At 32.8% G+C, this 17,229-nt stretch overlaps 1 protein-coding gene across 1 annotated transcript in view; it reads left to right on the plus strand.

Moving 5' to 3' along the window:
• The window catches only part of LOC132197047 (mucin-2-like), a 32,727-nt gene that overhangs the window by 1,017 nt on the left and 14,481 nt on the right, over positions 1-17,229 (plus strand). The window contains exon 2 of the mRNA XM_059620091.1: positions 12,435-12,511. Within this exon, the coding sequence (XP_059476074.1) occupies positions 12,484-12,511 (28 nt within the window). The 5' untranslated portion in view covers positions 12,435-12,483. The remainder of the gene's footprint in view (positions 1-12,434; positions 12,512-17,229) is intronic.

Genomic DNA, 17,229 nt, shown 5'->3' on the forward strand with positions numbered 1-17,229 from the left:
CATAATTATTATATAATTTGCGTGATACAATTTTGAAACTTCTTCATATTAAAAAATAATTTCATCTTCTTTGGATGCATCATTAATTAAATTTCCCAAGCACGATCAGCTTCCTGAGTAATTTACTTTTAAACGTTAATAGATTTTGCTTCATTTTTAATAGAGCAGATATGCATATTTATAAAAAAAAAGCTTTCTTCTGCTTCCAAAAGCTTATTGTAAGTAATGAGGAAAACAACAAAAAATGTATTATTTTGACACCTGACCCAGTGCAATAGTAATAATTCTAATTAATCCCGTCACGTGACTTTGCAGCAAATATATTACTTGCAGTAGAATTATAATTATTTTCTCATCAAGCAAGAAGTGCAAACAGCGTTGTGACAATTCCACGCTTTTTTTTACAACACTGCACGCCAGCGGATAGAAATGAAAATTATGTTGCGCCGCTTTAATTATCATCATCAAGCACGAAGGTTTGGCTCGCGCGCGCGTGAGACAGTGAAAGGAATTTTGCGATTATCAACCCTTGAATAATGCCTAGTCACCGAGCCGCTAACAAGCCTTTGGGAAAATTCCGATTTTACATAATTATCACCTGTTCACACAGCTCTCGATTGTCTCTTTCGTGCACTACCATAGCTAAACTTTTCATTCTAATCTCGGCGTCGGCCAGAATGAGAAACGCGCTCGTTAATTGACAGATTACGCCTTTGGATGCCGCAATTAGCGTTTCCCAATCGGCGCGGTCGTGTGCCAATCAACCGTTAGGCATTTTTCGCTTATGATAGATGGAATTCATCCAAATTGAGATGAATCCTGTGAGGGAGTCACGGTTTACATTTGATTAATATCTATGCTTAATTACTAATTAAGTCCAAAATTGAAATGACTCAAGAGGTTGCTTAACTGGTCGGTAATTAATTATTACCTTAAAAATATTCAAAATTGCCGTTTTTTTGAAGGAGTAAAACTCTTATTCAATTAAGTCTTCGATATTTTCCTAAAGAACTAAGCAGCAAATTGAGTGGAGTAAAATAAAACTTAAGAGCATTATACAAACGAAGCAGTAAAATTTGAATGCAAAAGAACTAAAGGTTAGGAATTTTCCGTCTAATTTGCATTCAGTTTGCAGAGGTTTTCTATGAAGGTCGATAATTCAATTTATTCATGAAAGTCTAATTGAAATGTTTATTATTTACAGGAATTTTTACAACGTTGATCCTGCTTTTTGATTTCAATTAGGTTTAATGATGATCAATTTATTATACCTTGAGAAGTTTGCATTTCATGTCCATATAAGTGAGACCTTGTTCAAAAGTACATTTATAAAGCAAGAACTCTGCAATATTTTCAATACAAGCTAGAGTATATTTTAACTTTTAACTAATCGTTTTGTTATTTAAAAAAAAAAAAAATTATTTTACAAAAACTTTGAGTATTTTGATGAATTTTTTTCTGTGTAAATGGATTGTGGCGGTTTTACAATGTTTTGTTTTAAAAAAAAAACTTGTAAAAAATAGGCATAAAAAGGCTCAAATAATTCCAGTAAAATCAAAATAAACTTTATCTTTAAGCGAAATTATACAGCTAAAATTTTCAAAAATTTAGAAGGGCTACGGAGGGACATTAATGGATATGTAATGAAAGTTGATGTGCAATATACCACAATCATTTTACCAACTTGCGGAAAGAGGATTAGCAAGAAAAAAACTCCCAATATTCAAAGATGCAAACTTTTCAAATTACAAATTTCCTGTCGTATGAAAGCATAATTGGTTCCTGCCGGCAAATCATCATCGTCGGTATAATATTATATATCATTCTTCTGCAATAGGAGGAAAAGAGTTACAAATTTATTTTACGAGCATGCATACATCTGCATGGAAATTAGGGTCTCGCGCACGGACCGTCGGTTGCATAACAGATCGATATCGCATCTCTCACAACAAATATAGCGGAATTCCAAAATAATAACAGCACAAAAGAGTCGCTCGCTCTCTCCTTGAAATAATTTTTTCCATGCAGTCTCTATTCACTCTCGCTCATTTTTCACAACCGACTCATCTTCTGGGGAGAGAGAAAAAAGAAACAAAAGTGGTCGCGATCCATTGTTGGTCCTGCGTGAAAAGCCATAAATCACGCATCGATTGAACTCGCCGGCGCCCAAGCAAGAGAGATCGAGTGCGTGGGAATCGTGCGCTTTTCATTTCGATTCATTACCATTGTTTGAAAAGGGAGTTAGTTGATTTTGACTAGCGCGCCTCTCTCGAAAAGATGCTCTGGAAAAAAGTATTTAGAAATAATAATTTCTCCTAGAGACGCACTTCAAATTAAAAGTAGCGTGATGCGGCTCTTTTGTCCGGCGATTTTGAAAGCGGCGCTTCATCTTTTGTGTTATACTTGCTGTAATCGGAGTGAAAGAGGAAGCGCGCGTTATTATCATATAATTGAATTGCACCTGGATTAGGTTAGAAAAAGCTTATGCAAAAGAATGTGCTCTTTTAAGTGAGTGACACTTGAATTGAGTAAAATTTTGTGTACACTTTGTTGCATAAACGCGAGCCAAGACCTTAAATAATGTTAAATAATATCAAATTGCACCTTGATAAGTTCACTACAGGGCAAAGATATTATAAAGTTATTCTGAAATTATATTTTTTAATTTAAAATTTAATACTAAGTCATTTTCCTTGGTTTTGAAATTCAATTTTGCGCTGAAATAATAAAAAAAAAAATATATATATATATAAAATCTTTTCATGGATTGTTTGATTTTCGCTATAATTATTCCGTCGTTTGAAGTCGTTTTTCTTGAACAGTTTCATAAAATCCATGTTTGCCCTTTCCATAATTAATATAGACTACATTTTCCTTGTAATGAGTCATGAGACATGATGGCTGTCAAAAGCAGCTGATTTTTTAAAATGAAAAGAAATTGTTAAGATTAATCCAAAGGATAAACCCGCCTTTAACATATATTTGACAGTTGAACTCCATTCACGCATTTCTCTCCCTTTGTTCGTCTGATTGTGCGTCCGGAACCAATGCGAACAAAAAGCAAAGATCGCTCTCATTTATGCATGAAAAGCACTGCAATTAAAGCGAAAGGAAGCAAAACGCGCCGACTTTTGACGAGTAAACATTTCGCGTCCAACAAAGTCAACACACACAATCAATGCTGTCGAGATCAATCAGCCGCGCACTTTATGCAAACTCAGCGTGATTAATTGAATTCGCTCGCACATTCCAATCAAACGTACACACTCGAGCCACGCCGTGAATGAATGCGTGAGCGAATGACAGGTTTGCTCTCTTCGAGATTTGAATGAACGCACACATCTAATTTGTTCGACTGAATTTTCAAAAAAGCTTTATTAATGAGTCAATCTGTAAAAAAACGCTTTAATTCTTGATTTATTCAAAATTTATTTTATGTTAAGAATGTTTTTTAATATAAATTTAAAAATTATTCTTAACATTCTGGTTGTTTTCTAAAATTTGTAGAAAGATAATTTGAGACAATGTTTTTTTTCCTTCTTAAATTCATTGAATGCCTCTCATTGTCGCACTGTTATCCTTATTTTTGATCATTATTAACATAATTCATAAGCAAATAATCTAGCCTGATGGGGTCACATCGCCTAAAATATAGCATTATAAATAAATACAAAGAAAATTCAAAATCTATAAAATTTCATTTAAATTGTAACAACTATCTAGATATTTTTTATTTTTAGTACGACAACTTTTATCACATCAGGCGAGCGAAAGCTGCAAAGAGCATTAGAGAGAAATGCTGTTGTCGGGTCAAACAATAATTACTCGCGGCGCCGAATGCTTTTGTGCGAGATGAGCGTGCATGTGAATCCTTGCCTTAAATCCATTCCATTCTTGTGCAGTCATTTGTTATTTTAATTATCCTCTCTGCGAGACGTATCATTTGGATATTCACGCGGTTCGCACGAAATCCGAAGCGGCCAATCCATCAGGCTTTGTTTTTCGCTCCAGGGATAATTGACCAAATAAAGCGGCTTTGCCTTTTTTTTTGCGAGCTTACTAATGATAATAACATGATGAAATAAACACAAAGGGGTGAAGTGAAAGATGAACTGACTGAGATGAAAATAAAAAAATAAAATAAAAATGTTAGATTGTGGACGAAATAAGACCGAACTTATCAATGGCAAATAAATATTTTGCTATTTTGTGTTACATTGCTTAATTTAAAAAAAAAAGAAAGTTACGTTATATATTATATAATTTCAACTTTTGAAAAGCAATTGAAGCAAATAATTCACTTTCTATGGACATATAATAATTTTTATATTATTTCAAAAGTTTAAGCAAATTCTTTGATTGCTAAAGAATATTTAAAAAATATTTAATTAAAATGTCTGCAGATTTTCGTAATTTTAACATTAATCTTTCAAAGAAATAAAATAGCCTGCCATATTAAAAAAACTCGCTATCCTTAAAAAAAATGCTTTTTTCCGATATATTTTAATTGAAATAAAAATATGATTAAAAATCATTTTTGTATGTATATGATTGACAAAACATTACGGAGCTTAATGAAGTAAATTATGTTTCCTTGTTTAATTGTAAACAAATTGCTTTAGACGCACAACTTCCAACACCTTTTCTGCAATGAATGACGCAACAACCAATTCAACAAAAATTGCTTCTTAAACCGCAATTACACTCTTGCATATTATATACTTTTGCCAAATTAAAAACCAGCCTAGAAAACAAATTGGCCGCATGCCAACGCATGGTACACAAACTATAGCTTCCTGAAAGTGCCGGGCAATCAAGAGTTTTGAAATCCTTAATGACTCTCACTCCCCCGCACTTTAACGGCCACTTACTTTTTTCTATTTCTTCTAATATGCCACAGAAACAATCCCTAATTAGAATAAATAAAATAATCAGAGAGGAGGAAACGAGCCAAAGCGTTTTTCACGCAACATCCTATACTGTATATGTGTAATTTGCATAGACCGTCAAATGCAATTGCGCAACTCGTGTTGTTTTGCGGCAGACGACGCACCAAGCGTACGTACTAAACAGAGAGGATGATGCTAATCTCATGTGTTTATTTCCTCATGCAAAACGATTTCGTTCAGAGAAATAATATATAGATCGGCGTGGCTTTAATTCCGCCTCTTGTGAAATATAAATAGTAGTGCATCCTCAATTTTGTTGCACCAACATTCTCAAATTTCTAGCATTGTCGAATTATTAAGCAAAAATGTGCTTGTTGCAGCTATGCGAGTCATGACAGAAATAAGAGGGCAAGCTTAATGATCATTTAAATTTTGTTTCGTTTTTTACTAAAAACAGTTATAATATTATAAACGCTAGTTACAAATTAAACTATTTTTAATGGTAATATAATAATGTTATTCTTTTTTAAATTTAAAACAATTTAAAACTTAATTAAAAATATATTATATTTTTAAATATGGTATATATTATTTATTGTTTCTTAATTGTCTCTTATCGGCATTACAAAATTTATAAAGCATATTATAATTATTACTTTTGTACAAATATCTTACTTAATGCTGTAGTGAAATTAATATCTTATGTGTAAACTACACCTGCTCTCTCTACCAGTTGATTGATCTACAAGTTTATATCAGCATTATATTTAAATGATCACAAAACAATCTACGTTTGAATTGAAAGTAACATTCAGACGTCCAAAATAAACTATTTTTAAATATAAAAAACAAACTAAGGCCGTTTGAATGAACAGCCAAATATTTCTAAATATATGCGAAAGTAGCAATGGAAAGTTTTTTAGCGTTAATAACTAGGCGTGAATTTGGTACTTTTGATTTGTAAAAAGGCATGAAACTACACATTAGCACTTTTCCCGAAGTGCCCGTTTTCAATATGCAGCACTCAAGGAAGATGAAGAAGCAAAGGTTCCAGTCGTGATCGGAAGGTCCCGAATAAATTACATAAATGGACGTCCGTCACGACGTGTGTATCCATGTATTTAGACACACACACACACATTTAAGCGAGTACAAGATCCAAAGTGAAATTCGTCCGTGCTCGAAAAAGGCACATAAACCGCCAATAATAAAAAGCCGAACCGCCCGCCAGGAATCCACGTGCATTTTCTCCGCGGGGAATTCAACAGCATCGGCACCTTGAACCTGCACAGCCCGCGTCGTAAAATAACGCCAGCAGAGGCAGGGAAATTTCACTCTCTGCTTATTAACGAGATGCAATAATCATTTGAAAATTGATAAAAAATAAAAAGCACGAATGCTTTCAGTTCGAAACAACTCGGAGCGCAAAGAATAAGGTATTTTCCTATTTGTCAAATTTCGCCTCGGGTGGAGACTGGAAGACTTTACCGAGAAGTGCTTTGGTTTTATTGACAGTCACCTCTTTGCAGTTATAATGTGCAGAGAAAATGCAGTTGTTCGGCAATTTACTTACACCTCTCTCTTTCTGCACACGTGCATTTGAATGCAAGAATTTAATGAGAGCGATTTATGAACGAGAAAAGCTTTTGCATTGTGTATCAGAATTGGATCTTTATAGCAAAAGCTGAATTTAAACCCAATTTAAGGTAGAAAAATTGCATTGGCCAAAAGAAAAAATTCAAAACTTGTGAAATGTAAAAGAAGCAGTAGTGTATTGGTGGGAAGTAAAGCTGGCCATAATCTTCTAATATAAATAAATGCCACATTAAATTTAGCATAAATATAATTGCTTTTAAATTTTTAAATGTAATTAAAAATGAACATTAAAATTTAAAATTTATTACATTTCTGAAATAAAATATTATTAAAGAATTAAATTTTTTATTAAATTTTATAGTTTTTTAATTTTTTTTTACCAATTTTGTAAATTGATTTATATTTTATCAAATACTTGTTTAGATGTAAAGCCAGTGCATAAAACTAATAATAAATAAATATTGAAGTTGCTTCATTTGTTTATTAAAAACATAAAATTTGTGAAAGCAAGTTGGATGTATTTGTATCATTGCATTTATTTATTGTAAAAATTTAATAAACCAATAAAAAATTTAAGGATCAATCTTGTAAAGTGATGTAAAGAGTAAAATCGCTTTTTTTTTCTTTGCATGCAGATCCAAGATTCCAGATCCAAGTCGAGAACTCGGTTCACTATATTTTTAAATTAACCTTGCATGACCAATAAATTGAGTATAGGATGAACTTCAACCTGACCAATGTCAAAATCAAATACATCCGACTAACACTGTTTCCATTGACAAATAAGTTTCAATCATCTAATTAATTACTCTCTGACAAATTTGCAGATTCAAAACCTTTCTTAAAGATCTTTTATATTGAAATGCGCGCATTTATTATTGGTCTTGTTGAACATTATAAAATTATGAGCTTTATACAGATTTTATTGTAGCGGACTTTTTGCTTGCCAATTTGTACATGAAATGCATAGAAAATTTAGCAAGAATTGAGTCTTAATTTTAAAAAATAAATTGCCACTCTAGTCATTCAACTTCAATACACATTACAAGAAAATAAAAGAAATGTGAACCTACTAGGTGAGTTTAGCTAAGCAGTGCAATTTTTAAATAACAAACGCCCAAGAAAATAATCACAGAAAATGGCATTCAGCTTTCGTTTCATTTTATACATCATTATGGGCAAAACAAAGAAGGAATGTTTTGAAAAATATTTTCATAGAGAAATCTCTCTGCTATTTTGTTCTGATTGCAGTAGGAATGCATAGCATTCAGAAATTAATTAACCCTCAACCTTTGCAGCTTTTACGATTGAGTTGCGAGGGTGTTTGAAATTTGCATAAAAGGCCGAGCATTGCTTGAGAAGCAACAAAAGCCGTTTTACTAATAAACCTGTGGAACAATGAACTCATAACTTTCTTCCAAGACCATAAAGCAACGAGAGTGCGTTTCCATCTATATTAAAGAGATACTCTTTAAGACAAAGAGGCTGTAAAAGGACTAGAGACGAAATTACATTAACCGCGTGAGATAAGGAGGAATATTATTACTTTCTTCGATTTATCAACATCGATGCGAAGCAACGTGCAGATGGTATCTTTTGGTGCGCTTGTTTGCGACCGGCAATTTGACCGATAAAAGTAAAAACAAACAATACTTTAAACGGCAGATGAGACTCAAATAAGACACACCAAATTTGGGCGAGGGTGGTAATTTGCATCTGCCCTATTTGGAACCTGTTCAAGAGCACAATTTCTCCGCAAGCTGCAGAACGGACGATAAATTTGTTTGGCAAAAGCTCACGCGATGTTGTAAAAAGTTAATTTCTGTCGATTAAAAAGTCGTTAGTGATATAAAAGTAATAATCGTAAAAATCATCTCTCTGATTTCGACTTTTGCTAAAACTCGTAAAATATTTTCCCTGCTTTTTACAGGATAATTACGTACTTGGCATTTCCCTATTTTCAACAAACTCTTGAGGAAACTCGAGATAATCACTAATCAATCCGGCGCTAAAACGCGAGGAACTTCGCGGAATCGAAAGAGCAAAAGGGCGCCGAGAGATGCTCATTATGAAGAACGAAAATAATCGCCGGCTTTCTATTTTTAATTCGTAAACAATTATATGTAACTATAAACAATATTGCGAAATGGCACCCACGCAACTGGCTTGTAAAAACTACTATTTTTCCGCGTCCAACGATATTTAGTTTAAAAAATTTAATTATGCTGCCGATTCTCGCCTTTGAACTGCGAAATAATCAAAATAATGATAGTGGAGTTTAAAACGCACGTGCATGTGTTAAGGAAGGTGCTTCTTTTCTAGGAATTCGGGTGATAATTGCAAATTACCTGGCTTGAAGGGTGGTCTTTTTCTTATAGACATGTAAGTTGTGAGAAATTTATCTTAAATGTATGTTATTAAATCACGAAGAGGCACAAATTAAAATCATGTCTCATATCAAACACCTACTCAAAATAATCATTCTTACAATTGTGACAATTCAAATTAGGATAAAAATAAGTAGAAACAAATTCAGAATCAGGGAAAAATTAAATTCTCAAGAAGATCAAATTTTTGCTCGTAATTAATTCTATTTTCAATTAAAAAAAGTAATTCATCTAACAGACGTATAAATTAGGTTGACGATTTTTTTGGTTTCAAATTCGTAATTTACAGTAAATTCTGAATTTACTATGGCAAAAATTTGAACAAATCGCAATTTAAAAGCTGCTTGCTTACTTAAAAATCTGTCTTTTTAATCAACTAGATACAATTTAAAAAGCAGACAGAGCAAAGATCATTCCCGAAAGAAAATATAAACAAAATTAAGGAACCTGCGCGGAACAATACGTGACCATTAAGCGGTAGGAAGCTTTCAGAATGCGGCCAATTTATCATCGCGATCAAGTTCATTTCCACTGATTAGTCGGCAGTCTTATGAGAAATCATATCGCTGCTTTCTTTCGAATCGCACGAGCGACTGATCAAGAAGTTAAAAAACCAATGCATACAGATAGACGAGTCTATAAACGCGATTATTGACTCTTGATCAAATGAAGAGGATTTTAATTGCCGGGCCAATTTCCCGGGCAGAGGTTATCTGTGGCCCTCGGGTGAAAGGAAAAGTGCTCCGGAGAAAGCATTTCTTCTTTTCTCCAAGCTGCCGCGCGTGAGATATGCCCCCCGACATCACTACAGTGAATCAAGTCCCACGGCTACCGCTGGTCTCCTGATCATTCATCATCTCATACTTTTGCGAAAATTTATGAAGAGTTATTCGCAGCAATAAGAACGATTGAGTTGTTATCGTTGCTATTTTTAATTCTGACAGTAAATCTCTTTGAATTTATTCAAAACATTTTTAGATGAAAATATTTTTTTTTACTCATTTATGAAGGAATCTCAGATTTTTTTCTTTTTAGAGACTCATTTTTAATTAATTTTTATTTCCACCCCTTAGTTCTTGCTGTTTGACAACATCATAAAATTTTAAAATCTAATCAGAAACTTTCATGCAAATGACTTTTTCAAATCGCTTTTTTTTTAAGTCCGTTTCATTATTATTATTTTTTTTTAATACTAATTAAAATATATTTATTTTCTGTAATTTTATTTTAGTTCTTTAACTCCAACTGGATTTTAATGAAAATTGGAACATAAAAAGTTGCCTTTACTGAAGAGTTCCTATTTAATTTGTTTGCTAATAACAGTTAGTTTAATCTCCCTTTAATGATATAAAATATTATTGTCGCTTTACTTTAATTTTATAATTCTATTTTAATTTATTATTTATTTACTTATTATAGAGCCCAAAATGATCACATATTTAATGTCATTGAGTGGAATTTTTGTTATAATTGTAGGTGTATTATAAATTCCCGAAAGGTATATAAAATTGCTTCATGATTGTTGAAAAAAAATGTTAATGTATGTAAATAATGTCTTAGTTCTTCTAGCTCTTTACAAGAATATGTAATTATTTGAATTCACTCATTATCAGAATCATGGATTTATTTATCAATCATAAAATGAATTAATAAATTAAATACGAGTAATTATGGGCACTAACTAAGCAGATAATTCAATAAAATTAATATCGTCGGCTACGCGGCCAAATGGCCGATCTGGTAAATACCCCTGTGGGGAAAATGGCTAGTGGCCACTTTCCCCGTTGGGGAAAATGGCAGATGAGCATTTCCGGACAAATTTTTTTTATTGTTCCAATGCATTCAGTGTAAAAATCTGCATCAGAAACAACCATAAAAGTATCAACTTTCTCGGTAGATGTCTCACTATCGCGAGTTCGGGGAGCAAAAGTAAGGCAGTGCCACGCCCCCTTACCAAGTTCCACAGCAAGCAGGCAGCATTCCCGCTTGCTGAATAATGCCAAAATTGTTTTAAATGCCATAAATGTTAAAAATAATGAAAATATAAAAAATATAAAAATAAAATTTTAATAAATTTAATAAAATACCTAACATTAAGTAAGAAGTAAAATATCAGAATAAGCTGAAGTTTCGTCAATATTGTATTCGAAAGTGATAGCTTTTTCATGCATTTTGCATGATAATGCAAATAATTCTTTAAAATAGATATAATTTGAAAATTAAATAAATAGTAAAGTATAGATTTTTTTATTAAAATATTTGACATACAACCAGAAGCTTTATGTTGTATCCGAGCTAGATTTTACTTTACTAATTATTGCAATTTATAGAAAGTATCAGTAAAACTATTCATGAGATTATAATTAGAAGTGACACCGAGTCATGTGAAATAAGAAAAAAATGCTTTTAATGCCAAAATTGTTTACTATTGTGCAAATAAAAGAATAAAATTTAAATTAATTTAAATAAAATAAAATAATAAAAATATTATAAAAAACGATGAATTTAAATAAAATTATATTATAAAATATTATTATCAAGTTAAATTGAACAAAGAAAAGCAGGAAATAATCGCATAAGTGGTTTAATTTCGATTGTATTGTACGTTTTACTCTTTCAGTGTGGAATTACTTCCCTTTAAATTTCTTACAACAGGTGTATATTAAGGTTTAAAAGAAAATTAAGTCTACCAAATTATCTGCAATAACATGCTGAACTTTGGTTCAAATTTTGAAATCTGAACATTGAAAATTGGAGCAGATAATCAGTTTTTTGCTTCTCCTGTAAAATTTAAAAAAAGGCTCATCTGCCATTTTCCCCAACGGGGAAAGTGGCTACTTGCCATTTTCCCCACAGGGGTAATTACCAGATCGGCCATTTGGCCGCGTAGCCGACGATATGTAGATAGCTTCATTTAACTGAATGTATTGCCTTAAAAATGCCTTGTTTTCATAAGCAAACCATTTTTCAATTCATCCATCATAATTTTCATAGCAAACACATGTGTAAAAATTACATGGGTCAGGCGCATTGATGACCTGAAGATGCGAATTAAATGAACCCAAGGCTGTCGGGCGGTTTCTCACATGAATAATTTCTCCTCCTTTTCTCATGCCAATCATACGCTTAAATTGTCCTGTGAGGGGTCGGTCGTGATCGAAGTTGTTTTTATTGGGGCAAACGTTTTGAATTATTACTGTTATTTACGAGTGGAGACGGAGTTGTTTCGTTTCATCCAAATCGAGAGAGACGGGCTGAAATTGTAAAAATATGGCACGATGCAGGTCACTCGAATATAATTTTTTGAGAGAATAACCCATTCATATCTTTTACTTTTTGGCATACTTTTCTCTTCGTCTCACTTTCAGCAACACCAGAATTCTTTTGGTGATTTTTTTGAAAATTATACTAATTTCGTTATACGAATCTGTAATTTTTATTTATCTAAAAACAGATAACAAATGAGCAAACATAATAATATCTACAGTTAATTTTTTTCCAATTAAGTAAAGATAATTTCTGATTTTTCTTCTTCTAATTTTTCAAATGATTATTTTCCCAGGCACTCCCTTTCCTGTTCTGCGGCTGTGATTTCAAGAAAGTTCCCGACCATGAATCATCTCGTTTGGATATTTCCAGGTTAGTAATGTGTCATCATGATTTTTAATACACACATCAAAACGCTAGCGTCAAAGTCCCATTGTTTGTCAAGCTCAAACGTGATCTGCACGTTTGCGTTTTTTTTTTCTTACTTCGCTTCACCATAATTCGTTTGACTCTTGAACTTGCCCACCAAAACTTTTATCGTTACACTCTAACAAATTGCTACTGGCAGCATATTCCGTCAATGCATTCAAAGGAAAGTTTCTTGTACTGACGCAAAGGACCATTTAGTCCATTTAAAAAACAAGCATTGCGTGCATTCTAAAAGATTTGACGTGATAAAGACTTTTTAGTGTCTCAAAACGCAGCGAAATGTTCGTGTCAACTACCAAAAAATGTAAGAAACAATATAAAAAAAAACTTGGAACCGTCGGAGCTGTAAAAAGTTACGTACTTTTATCTCCAATTAACTAAAGGTAATTAAATGAAGTGTTGTGAAAAGTACTAACAACTGTTTTAAGTTTTGTTGTTCACCGTTTCTGAAATATTATATGACACACATTAGATGAAAAATCTTACTTACGTGAGATGCGCAAATTAAAATTAATTAATATCATCATTGCTCTTTCTTCCTCAAGACGTTTAACTTTAATATTCACAATGATGTTTTATTTAGAGATATTTAAGTATCTTTCTCACTAAATTTTCAAACATCTTTAAAATTATATTATTTTCGGTTTCAAATTGAGCTTAAAAATTCTTCTAAATAATCAGCTACTTTCATGTATGCAAACCTGAAAGTTCTTGATCCAGAATTGACAACAAACAATTGGGCAAAATAGTTAAGCAAACATAAAAAAATTGGCACTAATAATGACAAAAACTGATCTTTTTTTTAAGTACATAGATTTTGTTTTTGTAAAAAATTTTCTTTTACGCTTCTAGTTTAAAAATTCTTTCAATTTTTTTGCTCACGTGATAATATGAAAAGTTGAAGGTGAATTCACCGTTTGTCGCCTCGTGATTGGAATTTGCTGGAGAGCGGCGTGGAAAAAAGTAAATCGCACGTCGTTAAATCATTTAAGGTCGCCTTCAGAAGTCGGTCCAAATCATTTAACGAGAGACGCATGATAATAAAATGAAAAAGCAGCGCATCCTTTCCAAAACAACCTTGCACTTCCACACTCTTATGCAACGCTCGATCATTAAGCACGATTTCACAGCTCGAGATCGAATGTAATAGAAGAAAAGTGTAACGATCGGCAAATTCCGAGCGCGACCTGCCGCGCACAGATTGAATTTTATGGGCGTGATTCGCGATTCGCCGCGCACCGCTCGTGTGGCGAATTTCATTTTACGCCCGGAGAACGTCTTTATTTTTTCTTCTTTACGAAGATAGAAAGATGCTGCCGATTATTTTGCAGATAGTGAAAGAAGCAGATCTTATTTAATTAAGTGAGACAAGTGGACCACCAGTCAGAGAAATTCATTATTTCCCCCCTCAAAACCTTGAAAATATTCGCAAACTTCAATTAAATTCTAAAATCTGAATTTTAACTTATAAATGGCGCTTATTTAGGCATTATTAGTACTAATGTTAGTTCTTACTGAAAAAAATTATTAAAAAGGTCACTTTCCTATCCTGTAACTCTTGATATTGAAATTTTTTAAATTAAAATTCTTTGTGATAATATTTTATTTTACATATTCCATTTTTATTGAAATCTTTTGATTTATTTTAACAAAAATTTGATCTCATTAACTTCCACGCAAATAATCTAAAAATATTTGCATACAATTTAGTTGAATCTAAGTTACGAAGATTAAAATAATTTATAAAACAAAATAAATTTGCACCACTGCAAAACCTAGGCTAATGTAAAAATGTTCAGTTTTTTATTGTTGTAATTTTTTGACACGAAAAAGAAGGAATCGGCAACTTTCTACGTCAAAGTGCATAAATTATTTCAGCGGAGGCGCAAACAATGCGTCCGCATGCTGTGCCGTAACTCGGAATGCATCAGCATAATTTCTAATTTTTCGGGCCAATGGTGCAGGCGTGTGGGAAAATGCGAGCGCACTACAATCAGCATCCGTCCGCATCCTTATGTATGTCTGTGTGTGTGTGTGTTTTGCAAAGCGACGGAAATAGAGCTTTGCGTGGATTCACACACACAATTTCTTCCGTAATGGACTGTTTAAACGCGCGCGGCGCAACAATTGATTGCGCAACCAGAGACGCTCGCTCCAATTGTTGCGTCACCCGCCGCGCCGCATGCAAATCGAAAGGTCGAGGAAATCTATTAGCGATTTCGGAATATTATTATTTTGGAATATGTACGCGGAAGGCCGACCGGAAATGTAGAGCATTCGAAGCAGCTTCACTTGCTATTGTTTGCTAAGATTTATTTTGTTTGCCTTGATGAACTCTGGAGTAAATCACACATTATTATTGAGTAGGAAGAGAAAAGTCGATTGGGAAAAAAAACTGTCAGGAGTGTTTAAAATTCGGCTCGTTATGATTTGACGTGGATTTATTTGGATTTTTTTTAAATTCAAACGTCAAATTCGTGCCGAAGGCAGCGCGATTTTAACGATCGGATCCTTTTTAGTTGAAAAGGTCAAGCAGACGATCCTGTCTTTAAAGATTTAAGATCGGGCGATTGTTCTCTCCAACGTGCAAAGAGTAAAATTTCAAGCGTGCTTTACCTTTTTATGTTGAAAATTCAAATGACATTATAATATTTTGCACACAACGGTTTGCTATACAAAAATAAAATCACCATGAAGCGTAAAGTGCCCCTTTCTTGAATTAAAATAATTTTTTATCTTCCTCGGTCAAAATGTTGAGTTTTAATTTTTAATTTCAATCAAGTTCTCTCCATCAGAAAAAAAGCTGTTAGTTATTATAATGAAAAATTAAATATCTTTTTGCAAATAAGTTAGCGGCTAAAGGCAGTTCAACAAAAAAATACGTATGAACTTTTTCAACCTGAAATTAATTGTTTCTTTTTTTGCATCTAGTTGGAGATGAATCCATTTAACTTTTACATAAATTTCCTTTGAAAACTTTTGCTTCACATAATATTTTTATCTATTATTAATTGATCTTTGAACTTGCTAGAGTTGTAAAGCTTCACAAAAAATTTGAATGCAAAAACTCTTCCGCTACCTGTGGATGTGCTGAGAGATGATTGTTTATTGTTTCGACGAGAAAACACAGATGGGAACTTTAATGCTCGCGACGAGAGATCGGCCAGCGAGATAAAATTTGCGTGCCACGCGCGCAGTGAGATTTCGGCTGGTGGGAAAACGCTCGAATTTTCTATTCACACAAAAAAAAAATAGACAAATTGTTGTTTGCTCCGTGAAAAATTCTATAATAACACGAAAACAATAACTGCTGTAGTTGTTGAAAGTGAAGGGATGTGCATGAATTATTATGATTTTTAATAAATGCCAAATTTTTTGAGTTAGTTTGAATGTTTTAAAAACTGTGCATCCTCCAGAATTAAACAATTGTGAAGTGGAAATTTATTTATTCAAAATTGATTTCCTCGTAACTTTTGATTTAGGAGAATTTTTTGACATTTGAAGCTTAATTCTCAATAATTCCAAAAGTTAATAATATGACCTGTTCAATAAATAAATTTTCTATTGACAATGTAAAATTGAACTCCCCTGCAGTCAAGCTTGAAAATTAAAGTAGTGTTTTATTTATTTTTGCAATTTTAGTTCTCTTAAATATTATTTAAACTTTAGTTTGGAACGTTTTTTCATTGTTCAGTTGAATCATTAAATCAATAAAAATAAAAACCATTCTATTGCATATTTTGGATTTCTATTTCATTATTTTTTATATTAATGTACGTTTGATGCCATTTTCAGACAAGAATTCTGCTCATATTTTGTTGCCGACGCTTGTATGTTTCATTTTGAATAATGATAACATTAACATTCTCCCTAACGAAGGAATGCGGCACGAAAAAATTGGCCACTCATGACTCTTCAGAAAATCGCGGCCGAACTGGAACTTTCACCTACGCTTCGGACATAATTAATAACAAATCACCGCGCATGATCTCCTAATTACAAATGGCAAAGACATGCTCCGTTTTGTTTTGGCCACATTTGATCTCAAGACTCATTTTTAAATTTACAAAATAAATTTCTTTTAATAGCCATCAGGAAATTTAAAAAAAAGGAAGACTGCAATTGAGTCTTTTTAATGGGCTTGTTTATGTTCAAATTGTAGATGAAAATCTTGTTTTTCAAGCAAAAAATATTTGAGCTAATCCTTCTTTTCTAATTCAGCATGAACCAAATGAAGGAAATGCAAAAATAGAGAATTAAAATGCGTGCTTAAATAAAAGTTTCAAAATATTATTTGCCATGTAAAAACACAAAAATTTTGCATCAGAACGACACAATTCACAAAAAATTGACTGTCAGAATGAATATTTGAGCGAATCAAAAGATGAGAAATAATTTCCACCAGTCTAAAAATTATTCACAAAGCTTTTCTCCACTGAATTCTGGTACTTTTAAAAAAGGCAAAGGATTTTTATCCTGATACGTACAAGCAAGAAAGAATATTCTCGCCTGGCCAAATGGTGGCGAGAGCAATTTGTTTGCAGTGCAAGGTTAGTAATTAGACGATTCGCGATGGCCAATTTCACGGCTCGTGTTCGCGCGGCGTGGAAATTCTTCAATGCTCCTTTGTTGCCTGCCGGTTTCACTCCTCCCGCTATTGT

This window comes from Neocloeon triangulifer, unplaced genomic scaffold (assembly GCF_031216515.1).
Source record: "Neocloeon triangulifer isolate White Clay Creek 2 clone unplaced genomic scaffold, ASM3121651v1 ptg000001l, whole genome shotgun sequence".
NCBI lineage: Eukaryota > Metazoa > Arthropoda > Insecta > Ephemeroptera > Baetidae > Neocloeon > Neocloeon triangulifer.